General features: G+C 43.3%; 1 protein-coding gene and 1 long non-coding RNA gene across 8 annotated transcripts in view; one reads left to right on the top strand and one right to left on the bottom strand.

Annotated features, from left to right (window-relative positions):
- LOC309346305 overlaps window positions 1-2,524 on the bottom strand; it is a 115,873-nt gene extending 113,349 nt beyond the window's left edge. The window contains exon 1 of the long non-coding RNA XR_014158587.1: window positions 2,304-2,524. This is a non-coding gene — a long non-coding RNA (uncharacterized lncRNA). The remainder of the gene's footprint in view (window positions 1-2,303) is intronic.
- Window positions 2,525-8,607: 6,083 nt separating this feature from the next.
- The window catches only part of PUM1 (pumilio RNA binding family member 1), a 50,010-nt gene continuing 35,993 nt past the window's right edge, over window positions 8,608-22,624 (top strand). For 6 of the 7 annotated variants that reach the window (XM_081868679.1, XM_081868683.1, XM_081868682.1 and 3 more), the window contains exons 1-2: window positions 8,608-8,734; window positions 17,330-17,703. In XM_081868679.1, the coding sequence (XP_081724805.1) occupies window positions 17,341-17,703 (363 nt within the window). In that variant the 5' untranslated portion in view covers window positions 8,608-8,734; window positions 17,330-17,340. Of the gene's footprint in view, window positions 8,735-8,756; window positions 8,899-17,329; window positions 17,704-22,624 lie in introns of those variants that run through there. The other variant, XM_081868678.1, reaches the window with a different exon arrangement.

Raw genomic sequence — 22,624 nt, 5'->3', positions numbered from 1 at the left:
GATGAGAGGGTGATATTTTTTGGCTCCTTGGATATGTGAGGATTCTTTAACTTGAGACCCTTGTGTGCATTTACCTTGGGGATAACCAACATGCCCTCCAGGTGTTGTTGGACTACATCTCATCATCATTCTTGGCCCTGCTGGCTGGGACTGATGGGAGTTGTAGTCTAATAACATTTGGAGGGTTCCAGGTTGACCACCCCTGATTTTACACAATAGAACTGTGCACAGGGATAGCACTTGATTCTTGTACAGGCTGAGTTCTGCCTAGGGACGCTGTGCCAAAACCACACAGAACCCAGGACGGATCCATGCTCATCCTAAAGCCAAGCTGGAGTCTAGCAAGGGAGATGATTCCGTGATCCAAATCCAATATTGTTTCAGAGCTTCATATCACCAATGTAGACCATCTTGGGCTTTATTTGTCATGTATCTCCCCTCCAATATAGCAGGACAGCGCTAGGTCAGCTGTAGAGGAACCTGCAATTGCGAAAAGACCTGTGTTATTTATTAAGGACAGCCCAAGACATTATACACCCTGAGGCAAGAAATTAGATGGTTGCCCCACCAATTCTGCATACAGAAGCCAACTGGATTGTCAGTCAAATCACTTCCGACACTTCAATCAGTTTAACATGGGTGACAGGACAGTGGCCCTCTACTGCATCTGGAGGCAACGGCCTATAGTTAGAAGGGACAGGGCAGACACATGTAATTGTACCCTCCCAAACACTGACACCAATGCTCGCCTCCTAGCACCTGCTTCCTGAGGTGGCTTGCCAACTCTACCTAATGACAGGGCCGGCACTTGTGTTTTCCTGTTGTTAATTTCCTGCAGTTACTTCATATATAAAAAATAATTGCTGTTGGGATTCTGACTGACTCAAGTGGCTCTTGTTCCACAAATGTATGCTTTCAGTGCTTAACTTGATGATGATGATAATTAATGATGAATAACCAGAAACAGAGCTATATTCATCCCCCATCCACACTAGCAAATCTTACGAAAACTACTAGGGATGTGGGAGGGATTAGGTTTGGATGACTCCATAATTTGCATGTCCCGGAGAAATGTGTGAATTGAAATGCAGCTGTGCTTCGAAACCCGCCCTTTCCCGAAATTTGCGATGCAGTTCTCCAACCAAATAATGCATACAAAACTGAGGGGCTAGTGCATATAATAGTGAAAATAACATACAACAAATGCATTATGTTAGGGGAAATTTATTGCAGAAATATCTAGAGAAATTCATGCTAAAATGCAGAATTGTGAACAATTGTGCTTAAGATTGGAAAAATGAATAACCAAGAGAAACTGAGATTCTTCCTTCCCCACGCTGACTGGGGGAGGGGGAAATGGGTACCCTCAAGAAGAGGCTTCATGAAGTGTACCCCAACTGCTTCATAAAGCCCACCCTAATCCTATACAATGTTTCATTGGAAGTAAATCCTGCTTTTTTCGGTGGGGTGGAGTCCCAGATAAGTGGAGCCTAAGACTGAAGTCCGTAATGGTTTATACGAACGTTTGTGATCATAGAACCAGATTGGAGCATGGGTGAAAAATCCATTCAATTTTTGTTTTGGGGTTTTTGGATGAAAATGCGCTCCATCTCCTGTGGTTAAAAATGTGTATCTGCATGTGTGTTTGTTTATTGATGGATGATTTTGGAATTGCCACAATTCAAAATTTGGTAGAAAGTAACTCCATTTCTCCCTTGCACATGGACCTCTCCTCCCTCTTTCCTTTTTTAAAAAAAACACCCTCACAGATTTTGGCACTGGTGCTTGGACATTTTTTGTTTTGTTTTTTTAATAAATAAAATTGTATTTGTAATGTCAAAATATTATTTTTCTCTTTCTTCTGTAACTCTAACACGTCAAATATGTTTGATTTAACAATAGCTGTTTGAATTTTGTGTATTTTTCTGATTTTGTGCAGTTGAACTGATTAAAATGGGTGATTTTTTTTCACTCCCCCCTTCAGATTCTTCTGTCTCCAGCTGTGCCAAATACAGAATTTTAAATTTAATTTTGAACACTCATCAGGGTCATCTTTCCTCATTCAAGAAGAAGTGGGACACCTTTTTTTCTCTGAGGCTCAAGGGCCTCAGGATTAATCCTCTCATGGATTAATACATTAGCTATTGATGACTATTAGTCACAATAATGGCTTGTCTACACAGTCTGAAGCAGTCGTGTTTCTGAATATCAGTTGCTGGAAACTGCATTTTTGTATTTTTATATTGTAAACTGCCCTGTCATCCTCAGATGAAGGGCAGTATAGAAATGAAGTACAGTGGTACCTCAGGTTACATACGCTTCAGGTTACAAACTCCGCTAACCCAGAAATAGTGCTTCAGGTTAAGAACTTTGCTTCAGGATGAGAACAGAAATTGTGCTCTGGCAGTGTGGTGGCAGCAGGAGGCCCCATTAGCTAAAGTGGTGCTTCAGGTTAAGAACAGTTTCAGGTTAAGAACAGACCTCCGGAACAAATTAAGTACTTAACCCGAGGTACCACTGTATAAATAAGATGTGCTCGTAGAGTTATAGAATCGGTTCCCACATGCATAGGAATGAGTTCTCAGTCCTTCCATACAAAAAATCTATTTCTGGTTTTCCCAAGTCCAAGCTTGCTTTGTTTTAGCAGCACATTTAATGTATATGTAGGGGGTCAGGATAGGGCAGGGAGAAGCCTACTGTTGAATAATTGGGTTCCACAAACTGGTCAGTAGAGCATGAGACTCTTAATCTCTGGGTCACGAGTTTGAACCACACATTGGGCAAAAGCTTCCTGCATTGCAGGGGGTGGACTAGTCACTAAATGACTCTTGTGGTCCCTTCCAACACTACAAATCTTAAGTTGTGCAGAATTTACCTGTAAAGCCCTGCTCATCGACATGATCCTGCCGGCCTTTGATGGACGTGGCAAACTTGCAGTGTGACATCCTGGCTATATCTTTGCAGTGTGAAAAGTAGCCAAGCTGGAGAGAGGATCCCTGGCAAACGTGTATGGAAGCAGGAACCCCTGGACACCTTCCTCTTTCTGTCACTTATCTCTGGCAGCTACTTAGCCGTCAGGCTTGAACTTACTCAGATTTTATTACATTTTAATCTCTCCCTAAAAAGTTCCTCTCGCGGTGCTTCTGGACCTATATAATAATAATAATAATAATAATTTATTATTTATACCCCGCCCATCTGGCTGGGCCTCCCCAGCCACTCTGGGCGGCTTCCATAAAAACCAAAAATACAGTAAAAGTGCAGTGTGTGACCTACTGCACTTGGAAGCCAAAAATGGCCTTGGCCAATTCTATCCACTGATACAAGGCAGTAGCTTTGTCTACTCACTCTCTCTCACACACATTCACACCTACAAAATATTTCTCATACAATACAGTCGCAGCAAAGACAAGAACACAGCACCAAGCCCATATCTGCCATTTGTGCCTCAGTTACTGCAGTGAGATCTATAGGGCAGGGTTGATGAACTTTCCCCCCAGACTGAGGGCCATACTCCCTCTTAGGCAACCTTGCAGGGGCCACATGCAAGTTGTGGGCAAGGCCAGAGGCAAAAATGGATGAAGCAATAAACATAAAAGTTACCTTTGTACTGAATTGTTCAAAATTACAGTCATACCTCATGTTACATTTGCTTCAGGTTGAGCATTTTCAGGTTGCGTCCCGCTGCGACCCAGAAGTACCGGACAGGGTTACTTCCGGGTTTCACCGCTCATGGACATGCAGATGCTCCAAATGATGTCACGCACATGCGCAGAAGCAGCGAATCGCGACCCGCAGACGTGCAGTTGCGGGTTGTGTTCTGCTCATATTGTGAATGGGCGTCCGGAACGGATCCCATTCGCCACCAGAGGTACCACTGTATTAGTATTCTTCACATTTTTTTATCCAACACTTCCACCAAGGAGCTCACGGTGACATTCATGGTTGTCTTCCTCCCCATTTTATCCTCACAACAGCCCTGAGGTAGGTTCAGTGGTGGAGCTTCATGCTCTGGCACTGGGGGGCAGATTGAAGGCAGGGGCGTGGCTGGTGCATGTCCAGGGGTGTGTGACACACGTCCTGGGGGTGTGTTGTGATGGCACCCCACCGGGGTCGCGCTGTCAGCGGTAGGTTAGGCTGAGAGTGATGTGGCTGGCTTAAGGTCACCCAGTGAAATTTAAGGCTGAGTGGGGATTACTAGCATTGGTCTCTCAGGTGCTAGTCAGAAACTCTAACCACTACACCACACAGACTCCATTGTTATTCATATTTTCAAACATCTAACCATACAGTTCAACACAATAGGAATGACAAATGAGGAGTGCTTCAGTCAGTTCCAGGAAAATCCTGACATCAGTTGTGTTTTGAAAAGTGGCCAAAGTTTTCCCTGAGAGCCTGGAGAGTTATACCTATGTTCTTTAGGTGCCTAATAGGTAGCACAACTTGACCTCCAAGCCATGGTCCTTGTGGGAGCAGCCATAGCTATGTGGCGGAATGGCGTTCTTCAGCTTTGGCCCCACAGATGTTGCTGGACTTCCAACTCCTCATTCAGTTTGGCCAATGGTTAGGGGGTGATAGGAGCTGTAGTCTAACCAACACAAAGGAGAAGGTCTTCAAAAGTATAAGGAACAACAGACAAGATCGCAAGGACTGTAGAAATAATGAAAATGGCATGGAAATTATTTATATGTAGGAAAAGCAAGACTGCATGTAAAATGAGAGAGAGAGAGAGAGAGAGAGAGAGAGAGTGTTAACCACTGTAGTCTAACAATCACAACCTTTATCTCCAAACGTCAAATTATTCTGTTGTTATGATGACAGCTCCTGCACTGCATCCTATTCTATGCTTCATCAGAGCAAAATGGAGAATCTCTCACAATGGCAGCTGTAGATCCTCTTCTTTGACTTTTCAGATCTGTGTTAATATTTGTTCATCTTAAGAAATATTTAATGCAATAAACAATGAGTGACATTATTTGAGAAATTGTCCATTTTGTTCTGATGAAGCACAAAACAGGATGCAATCCAGGAGACCTCATAACAATATATTAATAATTTGAAATGCTTAGAGGAATTATTGTATTATTACGTAACTGTTGGCTAATGAATTATGCACACACACACAGAGAGAATTTTCTGAAATAATTTTGGGGTATGTGGCTTCTCAAAGTCCAGCAAACAAACTAACAAAAATGCTTAAGCTATTCTAGAGTTTGCTGGCCTCTCAGTCAATGCCCCAACATTAAAACACAGTATTAATTTTTTTTCAAACAACATACAGTATACAGTATTGAGCAACAGCAATACAGCATATACCAATCTATCAATGCCCTGGTGTGCAGAAACACTTTTATTTCTTCACCTGACCGCTCAGTATAAATTATTTCATTATTTCCCATATTCAGAGGGAAATATTTCAGTTCCTTGATCTTTTATTTCAAGAAGAAAATGTACTTTTTCATTTAAAAAATGTGTAAAACCTTGGATAATTAAACAATGATAAAAATGCAATTGTTGTGTTTGCAGAGGAAATCGGCCAGGAATCATTTCTGTAATTCGCTTTAAATTGCAATCCTACATACTCATGCACCAGGGAGTAAGCCCCATTGAACTCAGTGGGACTTCCTTCTGAACAGACACGCGTAGTAACGCGGCAATTGTCTTAGTGTTGCTTTGTGTGAACTCCGATTTCAAAGCGACTGTTCCTTTAACCGCGGTTTATAATCACAGGAACTACAAGTCCCAGAATGCACCGAGGCAGCGGAATTATTCATATCCGGTAAAAGGAGTACGTGATGGGAGCTGTAGTCTACAATGATTGCCGTTTGGACCTGTAGGAATACATTTCCGGTGGGGACCCTCTTTTGTTTAAATCTGGTGCTCGACTTTTATGAATAAAGTTGCCAATATCTTGCACAAGTGACAACAGTGATTGTCTTAAAATGATCCTTGGGATGGGAGGGAACACGTGCTTGTGCGTTAGAGTACAACAAAGCATGCATTTTTTTTTAAGTGAGTCTGATCAACTCGCTATGCAGAGGTTCGTTTGCTGACTGTAGGAAGTTGCCTTACACTCAGTCGGAGCATTGCTCCATCTGGTTCAGTATTGTCTGCACTGACTGGCAGCGGCTCTCCAGGATTTCAGACAGGACTCTCACCCAGCAGCTAGAGACCCTGGGGATCGAACCTGCTACCATGCAAAGCAGACGCTCTGCCAGTAAGCTAAGGCCTTTGTCCCTTAGACTGGGGAAATCCTGGTTGCTCTGGGCTTGAGAGTGCAAATATTGTAGTGGGTCAACAATAGTTTGCATATGCTGATCCAAATTGCACCTTAAAAGAGAAAACAGTGGTTCCGTCTTTAAGTTCTGCATGTTTATTCTGAATGTTTGTTTTAAAGTCCCATTAAGCTCATTGAGGCTCATTCCAAAGTAAGTGTGCATCGTGTATTGTCTTCTAAATGTGACTTTGAAATGAGAAGTTTACTTTAATTGCCAGAGGGTGCTGAAGATAATCTGGATGTGTATTTTGCATCTGTTCCACCAGGAAAGGATGGGAGTCTGTTGGGATTTTTTTTAACCTACTTGCAGATGCTCATTCTGTATCTGCTTAAATGTCTACCATTGAAGCTGACAAAGCCTTTCCAGCACAATGCTGGTGAGAGGAGGACAGGTTAGACCGGTTTGCTTACTGAACAAAGGAGCAGCAGCTAAGCAAAGTTAGGACACACCAGTAGAAAGCCAGGCAGGATCCGCACATGCAGATGGAAAATCTGGCCTATTGAACATGTGAATGGTGTGCATATTGGCAGGGAGTAGGTTACAGAACTATAGCGTCCCAATCAAGAGAAGTCCTGGTACTGCTATTTTCTGCCTTGGTTAAACCACACTGGAGTACTGTGTCCAGTTTGGGGCACCACAGTTTAAGAAAGCTAATGACAAGCTAGGGACACGGGTGGCGCTGTGGGTTAAACCACAGAGCCTAGGACTTGCCAATGTCCTAGTGGTTCGAATCCCTGCAACAGGGTGAGCTCCCGTTGCTCGGTCCCTGCTCCTGCCAACCTAGCAGTTCGAAAGCATGACAAAATGCAAGTAGATAAATAGATACCGCTCTGGTGGGAAGGTAAACGGTGTTTCCATGTGCTGCTCTGGTTTGCCAGAAGCTGCTTAGTCATGCTGGCCACATGACCCAGAAGCTGTACGCCGGCTCCCTCAGCCAATAAAGCGAGATAAGCGTTGCAACCCCAGAGTCGGCCACGACTGGACCTAATGGTCAGGGGTCCCTTTACCTTTACCTTAATGACAAGCTGGAACATGTGCCAAGGCAACCAAGATGATCAAGGATCTGGAAACCAACCAAGCCTTATGAGGAACGGTTGAGGGAGTTGGGCATGTTTAGCTTGGAAAAAAGGCGGAGCAAGCTTGTTTTCTCCTGCTCCAGTGGCTAGGACCCGTAGCAATGAATTCAAGTTACAAGAAAGGAGATTCCAGCTAAATATTGGGGGGAGCTTCTGACAGTAAGAGCTGTTCAGCAGTAGAACAGACTCCCACGAGAAGTGATGGACTCTCCTTCCTTGGAGGTTTCTAAGCAGAGGTTGGATGGCCATCTGCCATGTATGATCTAGCTGAGATTCCTGCATCGCAGGGGGCTGGACTAGATGATCCTTGGAGTCCCTTCCAAGTCTGAAATTCTACAGTTCTATAAGTCCATGATTCTGTTACAGATGGCAGTAGAGCAGCAACTGTTGTTGGCGTGTAATCTTTCCGAAGGAGCAAAGTCTAGTTGAGCGTAACTCATTTTGTTTTGCAGTGGAATTAATTTCTGCTGTTAGTGAGAAGAACGAGGGAGGGGGGCTTGTTTATGTATAAGAAGAATCACGATATAGCTATACGTGTGCATTTTGTTTCGCAGGGTGGGATACAGGCCTGCTATGATTTCCCTGCGCCTTTCTCGCCGCGGTCCTTAGCGTTGCCGACTTCTTCAGGGACGGCTGCTGTACCTTTCATGGCAAACAAAATACCCAGCAAGCAAATGCCCAAATGTGAACACGACTGAGGGTGTAGCTGTAGCAGCAGCAGAAGAACGGAAAACTTCACCTGTTGAATTTCTGTCTGTCACACCCCATTTCAGGCACAGTAGCAGGAAGAAGTGGGGAGTTGTTGACAGCCTCTTTTGGGGGTGGGATAAGGGGCATTTGACTTGAGGACTTGGTTGCCAAGGGGCTTTTACGGTTAAGCAGCATGTATAAAAGGGAGAGGGTGCTTTTTTGAGGTGGGGGCCCCCCCACAGTTCACGTTCTATATTAGCAATAATGATGTGCATCTATATATATTTCTACATACTGTGTATCATAACTCTCTCATCCTCAGTTCTAAAGGCTCAGGCTACCGAGGTGTTTTTATTTTTATTTTTTTAAAGCCAATCCCAAGCACCCCGATTCCCCTTTTACTTATATGCTGGGTCCCTCCGCCTTGGGGTGTGTGCGTGTGCGCGCGCGAGGCCACAACAAAGCGCCGCGCGCCTCTGGAGCTCGCGGCTTGAGCTTCCTTGCAAGCCGGCGGCGGCGGCGGCGGCCAGGCTCGCGGAGCCTACCCTTCCCATGATGCAGCGCGCCGCCCCGAGTCCCCAGTGGGCCGCCATGTTGTTGGAGTGAAAGGCAGGGGGAGCGGCAGCCGGAGCTAGAGGCCGGGGGGAGGGGGGGGCCTTTGAGATCCATCTTCATCCTACCGTTCCGCCCGTGAGTATCCGGACCGGAGTGGGCCGAAACGGGACTCGGCACCCCAGGCAGCCCGATGGTAGAGCCGTATTGGGGCTAGGGGTTAGGCCGAGGCGGCGAGGCCCTTCCGAAAGGCGGCCCTGGGCGGGCATTATCGCCGAGGCTCTTCCTCGCGCTTGTTCCTGGTACATATTTTCGAGTCCAAGCAAGGCCTCTATTGTTGTTCCAGGAGGGGAGGGGGGGAGGGAGAGAGGAAGGACCGATGGGGGGGCGGCTCGAGGGGCCCGGGACGCCCCCCCTTTAAACTGTATAGCCCCCCTTCCCGGAAAAAGCCCCCACCTTAAAAAAAGAAGCAGCAGCTTATACCATCCCCTGGGGTGGTTTTGTTCTCTCATTCTCTCCCTCCCCTCCTTCCTTTTCTTGGGGGGGGGGGAAGGAGAGGCGGGGAAGAGAGTTTACTTCGGCTTAAAATAGTCTTTCCAAGCAGCCAGAGTGATTAATATGCTTCATTTTTGGGGGGCGGGGGGGTGGTGGTTTGGTGGTCGGGGGTGGCTGATTTCATGGTGCAGGATTGAACTCAAGCGATGTGGGGGATAAAAGGGGGAGTACTTTGGGGGAGGGAGGTGGGGAAAAGTGATTAAACAGGGAGAGGTAATTAGGCTTTTCAAACGTCCGTAGGTGAAGCCTAATTAAAATCGTCCGCGAGCAGGGCATACAGGAAATGGTGTACGTGACTTAAACTTTTGTCTGCCACTGGTGTACAGGGTTGGGTGGGTAGGTATGTATACATTGGATGGGGGGAGCTTCTTAGTGTCCGGTTGGGGGGAGTGGATGGTGTGTTGGATGTTATACAATGGGGGGGGGGGTGGAGGGTGTTTATCTTCCCTGGCCCACAGTGAGTTAATACCTCTGGAGCTCGTGTTTCTTTGTAGTAGCTAGTTGGGCTTGTTTTGGGACCCTTGTGTTTGTTTTTTCAGGGAGAGCATGGTGGTATAGGGATTTCTGTTTTTGTTTTTGTCCGATGAAAGGGGCATAAAGAATACATGCTGTAATGGATTTCCTGGTTTGTCTCGTTTTTTTATACATATAGCTTGTGTGTTTATCTGTAAGTGAGCAACAATGAAAGGCTGGCTTCTCTCCCCTCTTAGGGCCTTGGCCCTTCTAGCTTCAAGTTAGTTCTTGGTGAAGCCATTCTGAAGTGAAACAAAGTTACGGAAGAGGAAGGGGTAGCCCTTTGTTATCATATGAACCCTATGGAAAACATTATCAATTTAAAGACTTTTATTTATCAGAGAGGGGCATGCCTGATCATGTAAGAACCATAACAAAGAACTGAATGTACAGTTTGATCCTTTGCATCTTTACTCAGAAGTGAGTCCGACCACTTACTCCCAGGTAAATGTACATAGGATCACAACTTTATGTCATGGCCCAGAATTAATGCTCCTTCAGTTCACTGAAATAAATAAGTTTTTAGTGTGCTTAACTCTTGTGTTGGGCTGTGGTCTTAGAATTTGTAGGCAACAAACTTCAAACGCAAAGAGACAATTTTCCTAGAAAAAGGAGGATTTGATGGCTTAAAAATATAATATGGGGATAGCAATTTACCTTTTGGATTACAATTTTTAATTCCTTCCCTGGTATTAACCCTGGAAGGCTAGTTTCTATGTAGCAATTCAGTTGTATTTGTTATGCCATGTTATATCAGTTTTATTAAATTGTTTTAAAGTTTGTTTCTAGTTTATATAAAAGAGAAAGTTACACATTGTGATTCCTTTTACCAATCTGTAGTAAGGACGACAAAAAAAAAGGTTTTCTTTCTTTTTTGGTAACGTGGATATAGTCTATGTTGAAGGGTGCATGTTTGATAAGGGCCACAGGCTGCCTTTTTGTTTGTAAATTAGCAGCTATCATAGGAAGCTGATAACAAAACTTGGGATTCAAGTGAGGGGGAGATAAACTGTGGTGGTCATGTGACTTGAACCACCCTTTATGGTTTGAACGGTTCTTTGTAGATCAGGGCTTTCAAAGTGGGGGTCTGGTGTCAACCTTTTTTGGGCAGATGAGAAATGGAGAGAGTCGCCTTTTGTAGAACTTCCTCTTGTGGGCATGGGGTGTTCATGTGGTGTGGGTTCACACTGAGAGAGGGTTCACACTGAGAGAGTAGGCTGCTTTGGACAATTGGGTTGCCTTAGGTGGTCTTTAGGCCTTTCCAGATTACTGATTCTGTGGCACTGCAGCTGTCTTGTTCTCTCTGCAGTACCGGAAGCTTGACTGAAAGTACATTGATAGGACATTCTGTTGTAGTGTTAGGGAGCAGAGGGATTGTGGCTGAATGAACAGACTGTGCTGCAAAGTGTGGGTTCTATCCCTCAGGTGTGCAGTGAGCAGATAAGGGTGGTGTGGAGCTTGGTAATTAGTTTGGGAATCCCTAGTGTAAGAGTCCTCTGTTTGCGTGAAGTGATATAAAAATACTTTAGTTTTAAACTTAAACTTCCCAGCATGCTGTTCCCCCTGTGCCTTTTGAAAAATGTGTATTTGCATTTAGGGATTTCCTTGCGTATGCTAGATGCTAGATTTAGCATTCGTTGGTGGTCCTGTGCCTACATAGGTGGTTGTACAACTGTACCTTAACAGTGCTGAGATTTGAAAAGAAAGCGACAGTTCTTAATTTTTTTTATCACATTTTTCCCACTATACAGTTCTCTTTCACTGTCATCGGTATTATCTTCCGCAACAACCCTGTGCGTTTGGCTATGCCAGAATGGACTGTGCCTACCCTAAGATTCATCCAATGATCTTGATGGCTTAGTGGGTGTGTAGTCTTAATCTTCTGTTCTAACAACTACATCACACCAGCTCTCAGTTCTGTAAGGGAGCAGGAGGAAATGTAGTGTAGTGTAACTGACACATTTCTAAACTTTGTAAGCTGCTCTGGGAGCCTCTTTCGGTGGAAGAGCGGAATAAAAATGCTTCAAATAAATTACTTCTTGAACATGAGCACAAAGTACTGGACTGAGGAACTGTTGCTTCAAGCCTGGACATGGTATATTGGGCATAGTGTTGCTTCAAGCCTGGGCATGGTGTTTTAGGCATAGTTTTGCTTCTGTAATGCTGGAAATACACATTAAATTCCCGGTGTTAAAATCACATTTTAAAAAATTGAGTGATGAGATGACATGGGCTATTCCAGCCCATTTCTAGCCATTTATCTTTCCTTTTATCTTTCGTTACAGCCAGTGGGCAATAGCCAAAAAACTTGTATTCAGAATAGATCAATTGAAATCAATGGGTTTAAGTTACTTGATTCCATTAATTTCAGTGAATAGGACTAGTATGTATGACTAGTGTTAGATATTGCTTAGTGAGCATAAAGCTTGCTTTGTACAATCTCCCCCCCCCCCCACTTGTTCTTAAAGCTGTCTGCATGGGCAGTCACTCACTGAAAAAATCTGGTTTGCTATTTTCACTGACTAAAATAGTGAAATACAGGGGTTCTTAAACTGTATCTTCAATTACTTGTGTGTTTCTTTGGACTAGTCATCAGGGCAGGAAAAGTCAATTGCAAGTTTTTATTTTAGACCTGATAAGTTTTGTATCTTCTCCAGCCCCCCAATTTGACTTGCATTGATTCAGAAAATTTATTACTAATGTAATAAATGAATACATTTCTGCAGAACATTACAACAGTTGAACATCTGCCACATTTTTCCATTTGGAAAAAAAAATCCTCCCCACATTCCTACAAGGTGTCTAAAGGAGATGTGGGCTTTCAGTGGTGGTGCCTGCTTTGTGGACACTCCCACTGGTGCTATTGCTAGTACAGTGCAGATGGCAGATTAGGCATGATTGTTTCAGAGAACGTTTCAGTTGTGTATAATTGTCCAATGGCTTTTAATAACTTACTTTCTTTTTGCTGCCACCTTAATGATTTTGTTATGCTGCTAAGTGTCCTTTTTATTTCTGTTAAACTACTGTGCAGATTTTGAAAATGGAAAGACAGGGTATAGTTTTTTAAATATTGCTTTTCTTTAAAAAGGCTTGGCAGATAATAATTCTTGTTGTTAAAGGAGAAAAGTGGGCAATAAACAACTATGAATGGAAGATTACTTGTTTATATTTTCTGTCAATGTTTCCATATTTAGAAGGAACCAAAGTGGGGAGAAGCCCATTGATTATAGTTGTTTTTAGAATATTCTGTTTGTGTTGTACTTAATTATAGTACGTACTAGAAGAAGGCTGAAGTAATTTTATTTGAATAAAGATTCCCATCCGCCCTCATTTTGTTACAGAGTAAGATACTTGTTACGTATGGGTAACCAAACCAGAAATCTTTTAAGTTCTGTATCAGAATACAGTTTGGTTTTTGCTGCAACCCAGAGCACACTTACTGGGGCAGTTTGCTGTATTGAGACTTTCCTTCAAGTAAATAAGTTTGAAAGTGGGGTTTTAATCCTAACACATTTTTAAAATTAAGTACTGCTTCACATATATGTATTTACCACTTTTCATGTGCACGAACAAGCTATTCCGCATCAAACTTTGGTATACCCAACAAGCATAGTGGCCCACTTCAGTTGTAATGGAAAACCAAAGTTTCCTGCCATGTGGTTCCCCCCCCCCCATGACATTCCCCACTCAGCCATCTTCCTCCTTTTGCACGCCAGAGGATAAGATTGTCAAATTTGCCAAGGTACCTTGCCATTTACTTGAAGATGAGTGCTCCTGCTTTCAATGGAATACAATAAGTAATTGGAAACATGGCCTTGGGATCAGTTCACATGAGCATAGAGGTCACTTAATCTCTCAATTACATTGCTTGGTATTTGATTTGCAGATTAAATGTGTGAAGTGATTCCACAGAGGAGACCTGGCCCAATTCAAATTTAATGGTTTCTCACTATCTGAATGAGCATTGGGATTGTTTTTTCCCCTAGCCCAGGGGTAGGCAACCTAAGTCCCGGGGGCCGGATGCGGCCCAAACGCCTTATTGATCTGGCCTGCGGATGGTCCGGGAATCAGCATGTTTATACATGAGTAGAATGTGTCCTTATATTTAAAACGCATCTCTGGGTTATTTGTGGGGCATAGGAATTCGTTTTTTTCTTTCCAAAATACAGTCTAGCCCACCACACGACTGAAAAAGGTTACTGACCCCTGCCATAGCCTCTCCTTTTGGAGATGTAAAAAGTTTAGAAGCCACTACTTCTGCTTTTAAACAAAGTGCAGTTCCCCATTTTGTCTGAACCCTGGGAACAGTGGTTTGTAGAAAGTCTAGATCAGGGTGGTCCATCCTCTCGAACGAAGTGGGGCGCAGGAGTACTTTGATACAGAATCTGGAGCCACACACTGAATTAAATTTCTATCTCATAAATTAAAGTGCTAGCAATAGTGTTGATATTGTTCAATATATACAATTAATATATTTAATTAAATATTTATAATTAATTACATAATCAGTAGATTTTATTTACTTATTTATTAAACAGATCAGAGCGATTCTTATAAAAATAAGAGACCCAAAAGATCCGTCAGGGATGGAGAAGAAAGAGGAAAAGCGCATGCAAACAAGCAACCTGCTACAGCTGCTGGGCAGATTAGTGAAGTCCCACTCAACTTTTTTTTTGCCCTTTCCCCCTTCTCTCCTTTCTCCTGCTCCCAGCATTGCAGTTGCCAAAATATTCAACCTACACTAACCTGTGTGTGCACTTACACTTTCTAGGCCAAGTTAGGGATTCCCTGCAAATGCCTACCCCTCCCTCCTACAAGGAAGACAATGCTGGCATGACTGGAGAAACTGCCTCTTGCTCCTTTCTTTTCTTCTCCCTGTCCCAATTCTCATCCTGCCCCTGAGGAGGATTATCAGCTGCAGCTGGGATGGGTGGCTTGCGGTGGTCATGAGCAAACCAGCGCAAAGCTTTCATGTAGTCCCTTCTAGTTCCCTGCAGCTTCGGTACTTAGCAAGGGCCTTGAGGAGCTCCTATTGGGCCACCCTGGTCTAGATGGTTAACAAGCCGCAGTCTAGTTGGATCCTGGCTTGTTTTCACTAACTATAGTTAAAACAAAAAAGTGTGGATGCAACAGTAAACTATGGCTTGTTTAAATGGGGTATGAACCTTCCTTTCTGTGTTGTTTAAGGAACAATTTCATGCAGTTATCCAAACGCACATGAGCTGGTGTGTTTTCCAGTTTGAAAGGTTCCTACTGTCATTAAGCAATTGCTCTGAAAGGGTTATTCTTTGAACCAAGCTTTGTGATGGTGTTGGAGCGCTCAGGGTTTCAGCTCATGGACAGTTGATACGCATTTGGTAGGCTGTTCTGCTGCAGACATGCCCTCAATGCATGAATAGCCCTTGGAAAGATTGTGTGTGGCACCATTTGGCATGCTTTACATGGTTACAATCATGTGACACTGAATATCTAAAAAGCACTATTGACTAGCCACCTTCTGTTCAAATGAACAGATGCTGCTATCTTCTGATGAGTTGAAACCACCACTCTGAAGCAATTTAGATATAATTTAGGATGCTTATCTGGCTTATGCTTGGTACACAAAACCAAAAAAGTATGACATGCTAACTTTATGTGCTGTATAAATATCTCAGAAATATTTTCCCAGTGACAAAAAGTATTTGAATTGAAACACTTGATTAGGAAATGCAAATAAAGCAAACTGTGATTTTTGTAAGTGTTCTTAAAACATGACACACACACTCCTCTTACATTGTTTAGATCATATGGGTGGGTGGGTGGGAAATCACTGAAAAGTGTAAACTTGGGCCAAGCTCTTAACAAACAGTTGTTTGTGTGCGGTCCAATAGCTCCCACTTTGCTCTTCCTCTGGCTAGAGTGCATGAACAAATCAGAAAGGGGATAGCTTAGCATTACTATCTGAATCTGGGATGACTTTAAGAAACTACAATTGCTAATCAGACTTAAACCATGTTTTGTAGTTGATTTACGGATTGTGGTTTGTTAGAGTGAAACATCCTTGTTTCTGGTGTAACATTAAGCTATTCCCATGCTGGTTTGTTTACCTGCTTGTGCTAGAGAAGGGGAAATGGGAGTGATCAGGTGACTTGCGCAGTATGATTTATTAAGCCAGTATCTTCACCTTACCATTACATGCGAATGTGGACATACTAATTTTAGCATGCCTAAGGAGCTGTGTGCTTCCTAGGAACAGCCACTTGAAAAGCTTTAGATTTCAGTGGCATTGCATCCATCCATTATATAGTTTTGTTTAAAATATTTTGAGCGTCTCATCAATACAAAAGGAATCCCAAAGTGTTTTACAGCCACAATTAATTAAAGTCATATTTGGCTGTGATAAAAGTTGAGTAGAACGTTAAACTCATAGTAAACTCAGTGGCCAGCAATTTGCCCAAAGGCCTGGGAAAGTAAAGCTTAGCACCAGCCTTATCTGTGAGTGGGAATATTTTTCTAAAAATAAAAAAATTACTGCACAAAAATCAAGTAATCTTGTCAAATCATTGGCTGGCCTAGCCCAGTACTGTCTGCTCCAGCTTTCCGCAGCCTGGTGCTCTTCAGATGTTTTGGACTACACTTCTACCAGACTCAGACAGCGTGGCCAACAATTATGGATGATGCCAGTTGTAGTTCAGCAACAGGTGGAAGGCACTAGGTCAGGGAAGGCTGGCCAGCTCCAGTGCTGGCCTCTCCAAGGTCTCTAACAGGCTCCCCCCACCCCCACCTCAGAAGTCTTGCTACCTGAGGTATTTTTAATCTGAAACCTTATGCTAAAAGAGTATATGCTGCTTAAACTGAGCTGCAGTACCTCCTTGCTGGCCCTCTGCTCTTCAGTTGGAATACAGTGGTACCTCTGGTTGCGAATGGGATCCGTTCCAGAGGCCCGTTCACAACATGAAAGGAACGCAACCTGCAGCGGCGTGTCTGCGCACTTGTGGGTTGCGATTCGCCGCTTCTGCGCATGCACATGATGTCATTTTGCGCATGCGCAAGCGGCGAAACCTGGAAGTAACCCTTTCCAGTACTTCCGGGTCGCCGCGGGACGCAGCCTGAAAATACGCAACATGAAGCAAACGTAACATGAGGTATGACTGTACTGATACCTTTACTGGTGCTTTGTGTGCAGTTCCCTCCCTCTCCCACCGTCTGCTTGACCCAGGGGTAGTCAACCTTTTTTTACCTACCACCCACTAATGCATCTTTAAGGTAAAATTTCCTTACCGCCCACCAGTGCTTGATGGAAGGAGGATTCAGCTTGTGCTGTAGAACCCCCTACCGCCCACCTGGAATCCTGAAACGCCCACTAGTGGGCGGTAGGGACCAAGTTGACAACCCCTGGCTTGACCTCAAGTGCTGAAGACAAGTGCTGTTGGCACCTTTGTCTTTGTTTTATTTCAGGTTAGCGGTTGTACAGGATAATTTGGCTTTGGAGCGTGTGTTTTTGGGTCCAAAGATGCTTTCTGTGAAACGCTTTTGAGAACAGTAATTGAGGAGGTAAATCTTGCCTGACATGGTGAGATTTGATATCAGGAGCCATGGATGTGGTTATTAAGCTTATGCTGGTGCATGCTTTAGAGGCTGGAGGAAACAGGCTGATTTAAGCATTTTGAACCTGTCTCTCCTTAGGTATTGGTGGAATGAGCGTTGCGTGTGTTTTGAAGAGAAAAGCAGTGCTCTGGCAGGACTCCTTCAGCCCCCACCTGAAACAGCACAGTCAAGATACAGCTAATCCCAACATGCCTGTTGTTTTGACATCTGGAACAGGGTCCCAGGCTCAGCAACAGCCAGCTGCAAATCAAGCCCTTGCAGCAGGGACCCACTCCAGCCCTGTTCCTGGATCTATAGGGGTTGCAGGCCGCTCCCAGGACGACGCAATGGTGGATTACTTCTTTCAGAGGCAGCATGGTGAGCAGCTTGGGGGAGGCGGAAGTGGTGGAGGCAGCTATAATAACAGCAAACATCGGTGGCCTACTGGGGATAACATTCATGCTGAACATCAGGTAAACAGTTAAATATTTCACAACTGAACAAATGAGCTAAGCAGGCCTGTGACAGTTGCATGCAGTGAATGTTATTAAAATCTGTGTATCTACATGAGCATTTTTCATTCTGTTGCCTCTTCAGCCTCATTTTATAGGACAATGCAGTAAGATAATTCCTCTATCTCTTAAATAAAAATGTGTATATATTTGCAAATTGTCTTATGCTTGTTGACTTGTTTCTGCCTTAGTTGGACCAGCAGGGCAGTGCTTCTCCCCCCCCCCCCTGTCTTTTCAAACCCACTACTATTGTTAGTTTCCATAGTTAGAAAAATGGTGAAACTTCTTAAAGCAGTACTGGTAAACCTTATTAATGTGCTGGGTTGGCAAGATGTCAGTGTTGTACCTGCTTGTGCCTCCCCCTCCCCCCCACCCATGTGGGGATAAATGCACTCTTTAAACACTTCATTGAAGCATCCATCTCTTCTCCAGCTTCTTGGTATACTTTTGTACTCATTAGCTGGGGAATGCCTTTTAAAAAAAATGTTGCTGAGCCAACTTTTCTGCTCAGCAACCAGGAGAGACTTAAAAATTGGCAGTCAAATAGAAAAATCTGCCCAGCCACCCAAGAAAAGCCTCAAGCCTTGTGTGCACTATGTGAGCCTCTGGGCACTCCCACGGACTAAATGGCATAGGGGATAAAATTGTCACCTGAATCATCCATTGACAAGCAGTGGAAGCTGGAGAGTACAATAAATATCTGTAGTCTCCGCCAGCTCCTTCCTAAATAAAAGGAATTTTTTAAGGCTGTATAGGAAGGGAAGGGAAGAGTTACTGCTACCTGCTGTTGCTGTCTCTTGTGTGTTTGTGTGTGCGTCCATATTTGTGTGTAACCTATGACCTGTCTGGGTGGGTTGAATGTGTTTATGATATGGGTGGCATGATGCTTATTTTCGGGGGGGGGGGGTTAAAGGGGTTGAAGGCAAATTTAAAAGGACAGCTATCCGTAAAAATATTTAGTTGTCTCTTAACTTGCATCCTCGTAATCAGCAGTGGATCTCTAATGAATCCCGAGTTCCGCACCTCTGAGCTAAATGATCTCCCCTCACTAAATTCACTTAAACTTGATAAGTGCTCAGATGATTACTTTTCTTTTTAAAAAACACTATACCCTGTTCCTGAGCCAGTGAGGAGCTTTTTAGTAAGCCTTCAGTATGCCCACATACAGTATTTGTGAAAACTGCTGAAAAATAAAACACTTTATTTTTTTGGCCAGGTGATGGCCTGAGCATTGATGATAAAACGTGAAGTGGAGCTATGTTTTGAGAAATAAGTGCCCCACAGGGAAAATAGAATGTGTTTTTTGTGTTTGTCAAAAGAATGAGCACTCCAAAATGATTTGTGATGGTTATTGTCTTTCCTGCTGGAGAATTTGAATTGTATCTTGTTTTGAAGATTTATATTTGTAAATATGATTTCCATAGCACCACACAATAAATAAAGAAGTCAGAGTACAGTGTAAATAAACTGTATAAAAATATCAAATGAAAGAGCAGTAAGAAAAGATGTAGAAACAGCATCCAGATGTAGAAAAGACACAAACCAGATTAGCACTCAATAGGAGGCCTGTTTGAAAAGTCCTCAAGAATTAAAACTAAAATGGTGGAGCTTTCACTGAGCAGTAAATGGGTTTTAATTTAGCACTTAAAACAGAACAAGGAACTTACCATGAAGAGATCTCTGTGGAGGACATTCTGTGAGTGGGATGTTGCTACTGAGTTGGCCATCCCCTGATTGCCACCCAGCTTATTGCCAAGGCGGAGGGTCCCAGAGAAAGGCCTCTGATGAAGATCTTAGTGCTCAAGCAGGATCATATGGATCAGAGTTGATCATTTGAACACCCAGGTCTTAATTGAGCATCATCCTCTCCAGTGATGATATTCCTATCACAGGGCGTGTGGGTGTGTTTGGCAGGATCTCTTTCTCTTGTGGAAGATACTAATCTGTCTGCGTTCTTGACATTTGTATTAGACAGTAGGCTGGTTGTTGCTGCTTTAGCTTCCGGAACTTGTAGGACTTGGTTACTGACAGACTACGTTTCTGTATAAGACCTATGTGGAAATTAAAAGAAACTGCTTGAACCATAATCTAGTGCAGTCTTTCTCAACCTTGGGTTCCTAGATGCTGTTGGACTACAACTCACACCATTCCTAACCACCATGGCTAGTGGTCAGGGATGGTGGGAGTTGTCATTAAAGAACATCTGGGGACCCAAGGTTGAGAAAGCCTGGTATAGTGTATGGGACAATATGGCTTAGATTAGCTGTCCCCAATGTGATGCCAACCAGATGTTTTCAAGTAACTCCCTATGTTGGCTGAGACTAATGGGCATTGCAGTCCAAAACATCTGGAGGGCTCCAGGTTGGGGAAGGCAGCCCGATATTACACCGTACCATAAAATCTCTTCAGCTACCATAACTGTTCTCTCATAGGAGAATTCTGCTGCCTTTAATAACGTTCTTCCTTCTCCCCTTCAAAGTAAACCACCCTTATCATTCCTGAATGACTTTTTGTAACTAGGTTGAGAGCCAGGCTGGAAAGTAGCTTTATGTTGTGCATTGTTTGCCTAAATGTAAATGTTTGTTGCTCAGGAGCTCAGTTTGTTGAAATGTGTTAACCTTGCTATTGCAAGTGAACACTTGTAATGTGACCTATGTTTGTGAAGTGTTGGGATGGTGAGTTTATAAGGTATGTTTTTGGTGGTAGTATGTTTTTGGAGCATTATAAACTTCTGTGTTACCTACAAAAACACTGTTGCAATAGACATCAAAATACCAGGGAAGTTCAGGAAATGAGAATCATGAAAGTATGGGGCATCAGCACAGAATACAGAATTTGACTAGATATTGACTTAACCCTGGTGAGGCTACACCTGGAGTACTGTGTCCACTTCTGGGTGCCACAGTTCAAGAAGCATATTGACAAGCTGGAACATGTGCAGAAGAGGGCAACCAAGACATTCAACAGCTAGTAGCTGTTGATAGGCTTGTCTTTCCTGAATTTATCTATTCTCCTTTAAGCCACCCAAGTTGCTTACCTTCACTACCTCCTGTGGGAGTGACCTGCAGGAACAGGTGCTTCCTTTAAACTGTCCTAAATATTCCAACATTCAGCTTCATTGGATGTCCAAAAGATCTAATCTTATGAGAGAAAGACACTTCTCTATCCATTTTCTCCACACCATGCATAATTTTACAAACTACCATGCCACCTCTTGCTCTCCTTTTCTCTAAAGTCCAAAGTCCCAAATGCAACTTTTCCTCATAGAGAAGTTGCTCCATAACCCATAATTGCATTACATGATCCAAGCCATACAACCAAACAGCTTCAGCACTGTTTCTGTACTATAGAAAAACAAAACACAGAAATTGTTCCACGTAAATGACTCTTGATATGTAAACCTGAACATTCCTGTTTGGAGTTGGTCAACTTGCAGCCTACAGGGCAATCTTAATCTGGTGTCTGGCAGTTCTATCAAAGTTCAGTGAAGATGTGGTTAAAAACTCACAATTGATCATCTTATATTGCCAAAATGCACTGTGACAAGAGCTATGGAATGCCTTCAAAATAGTAAACCCCTTGAACTCAACCTCATATGTCACTCGTGATCACATGCATCTTTGTGAATCATAGGCAGGAAATATCCCTGGCTTGGCTAAGGAAGGGACATGGTGACCATATTTGTCAGAACCTGCTGAAAGAGGAGGCCCTGCCTGTGTCTGTGTTTTACAGTGTTTTCACGGTTAAACACGTTGCTCAAGTGTGCACATCTTCAAAAATCTTTCTGAACCCAGACACCTGATCTATGCCATATGGGCCTTGCGTCCTTTTTGGTGAAGATATGTTGGCATGCTTGCTTTACATAGATAAATACAATAAGCTGATTGTCCTCTTGGGAATAAGTGGCACATGGCTGCTTATAGAAGACAGTCTTTGACTTGAACAGAAACTTAAAAGGAGGCAGTTTGAACCATGATCTAATATGGCACAAGACTATATGCTATTCTTATTCCTACTTCCAGCATAAAACCATATTGCCTCTAAGTACTAAAAGCATGGTCCTCTGACTTCAGGAGCAATTCATCCCATAATTTGAACTTCCTCTGTTGCCAGATCTCTGAATTGAATACTTTCCCCCTTTAGAAAAAAATAATAATCGCCTAGTATATCTTTCAAATTTAAAGCGTATTGGTTAAGGGGAAAATCCTGTAGCTTCTGAATATGTCCCATAACTCCAGAACCCTTGATGGTCCTGACTTAATGCCTCTTATTTTTGACTGTTTGCTGCCCCACTTTTTCCTAAACTAAAAAGCTCCAAATATCATAACTTTTCCTTGTAGGAGAGTAGTTATAGTCCCTTGATCATTTTGGTCCCCCCCCCCCCCCGGTATTAACTTCCTTTTGGAGCTATGACAGCCAGAATGGTATCTTACGCAAAGTGATGAATACCAGGAATCTGTACCCACAGTGTTCTGGGGAGTTCGTCCAACATCCCACCTTATTTGGGGGTGCATGTGCAGGGAGAAGAGGGAAAGCTCTGTTGCACTGGTGTGATTTATGACTCCTGCAAGGGCAATTATTTAGTTGAATCCAGCCCTATGTTAATAGAAGCTCAAGTCCGATTTGGTCAAATAAACCATGGTTGAGGTTGTCTTACTTCTCAATCACAGTTCCTTTGAGGAGAAACAATGAATAATGCCAATGTCAGCCTCTGGTTTGTTTCCTCCCAAGTGAAGAGCTACGTGGGAATGCTTCAGCTGCATACCAGGGCACTGGTCATTCGCACATTAAATCATAGCTTGATGTGAACTAAAGCAGCGATGGAATTGATGTGGATGAATTTGACAGTAGCATTGAAATGTTCATCTACATACAGGTTGAC

This window comes from Podarcis erhardii, assembly GCF_964252035.2.
Source record: "Podarcis erhardii genome assembly, chromosome: 7".
Lineage (NCBI taxonomy): Eukaryota > Metazoa > Chordata > Lepidosauria > Squamata > Lacertidae > Podarcis > Podarcis erhardii.
The sequence above is the reverse complement of the archived record's forward strand: the minus strand, read 5'-3'. Positions and strand labels throughout refer to the sequence as shown.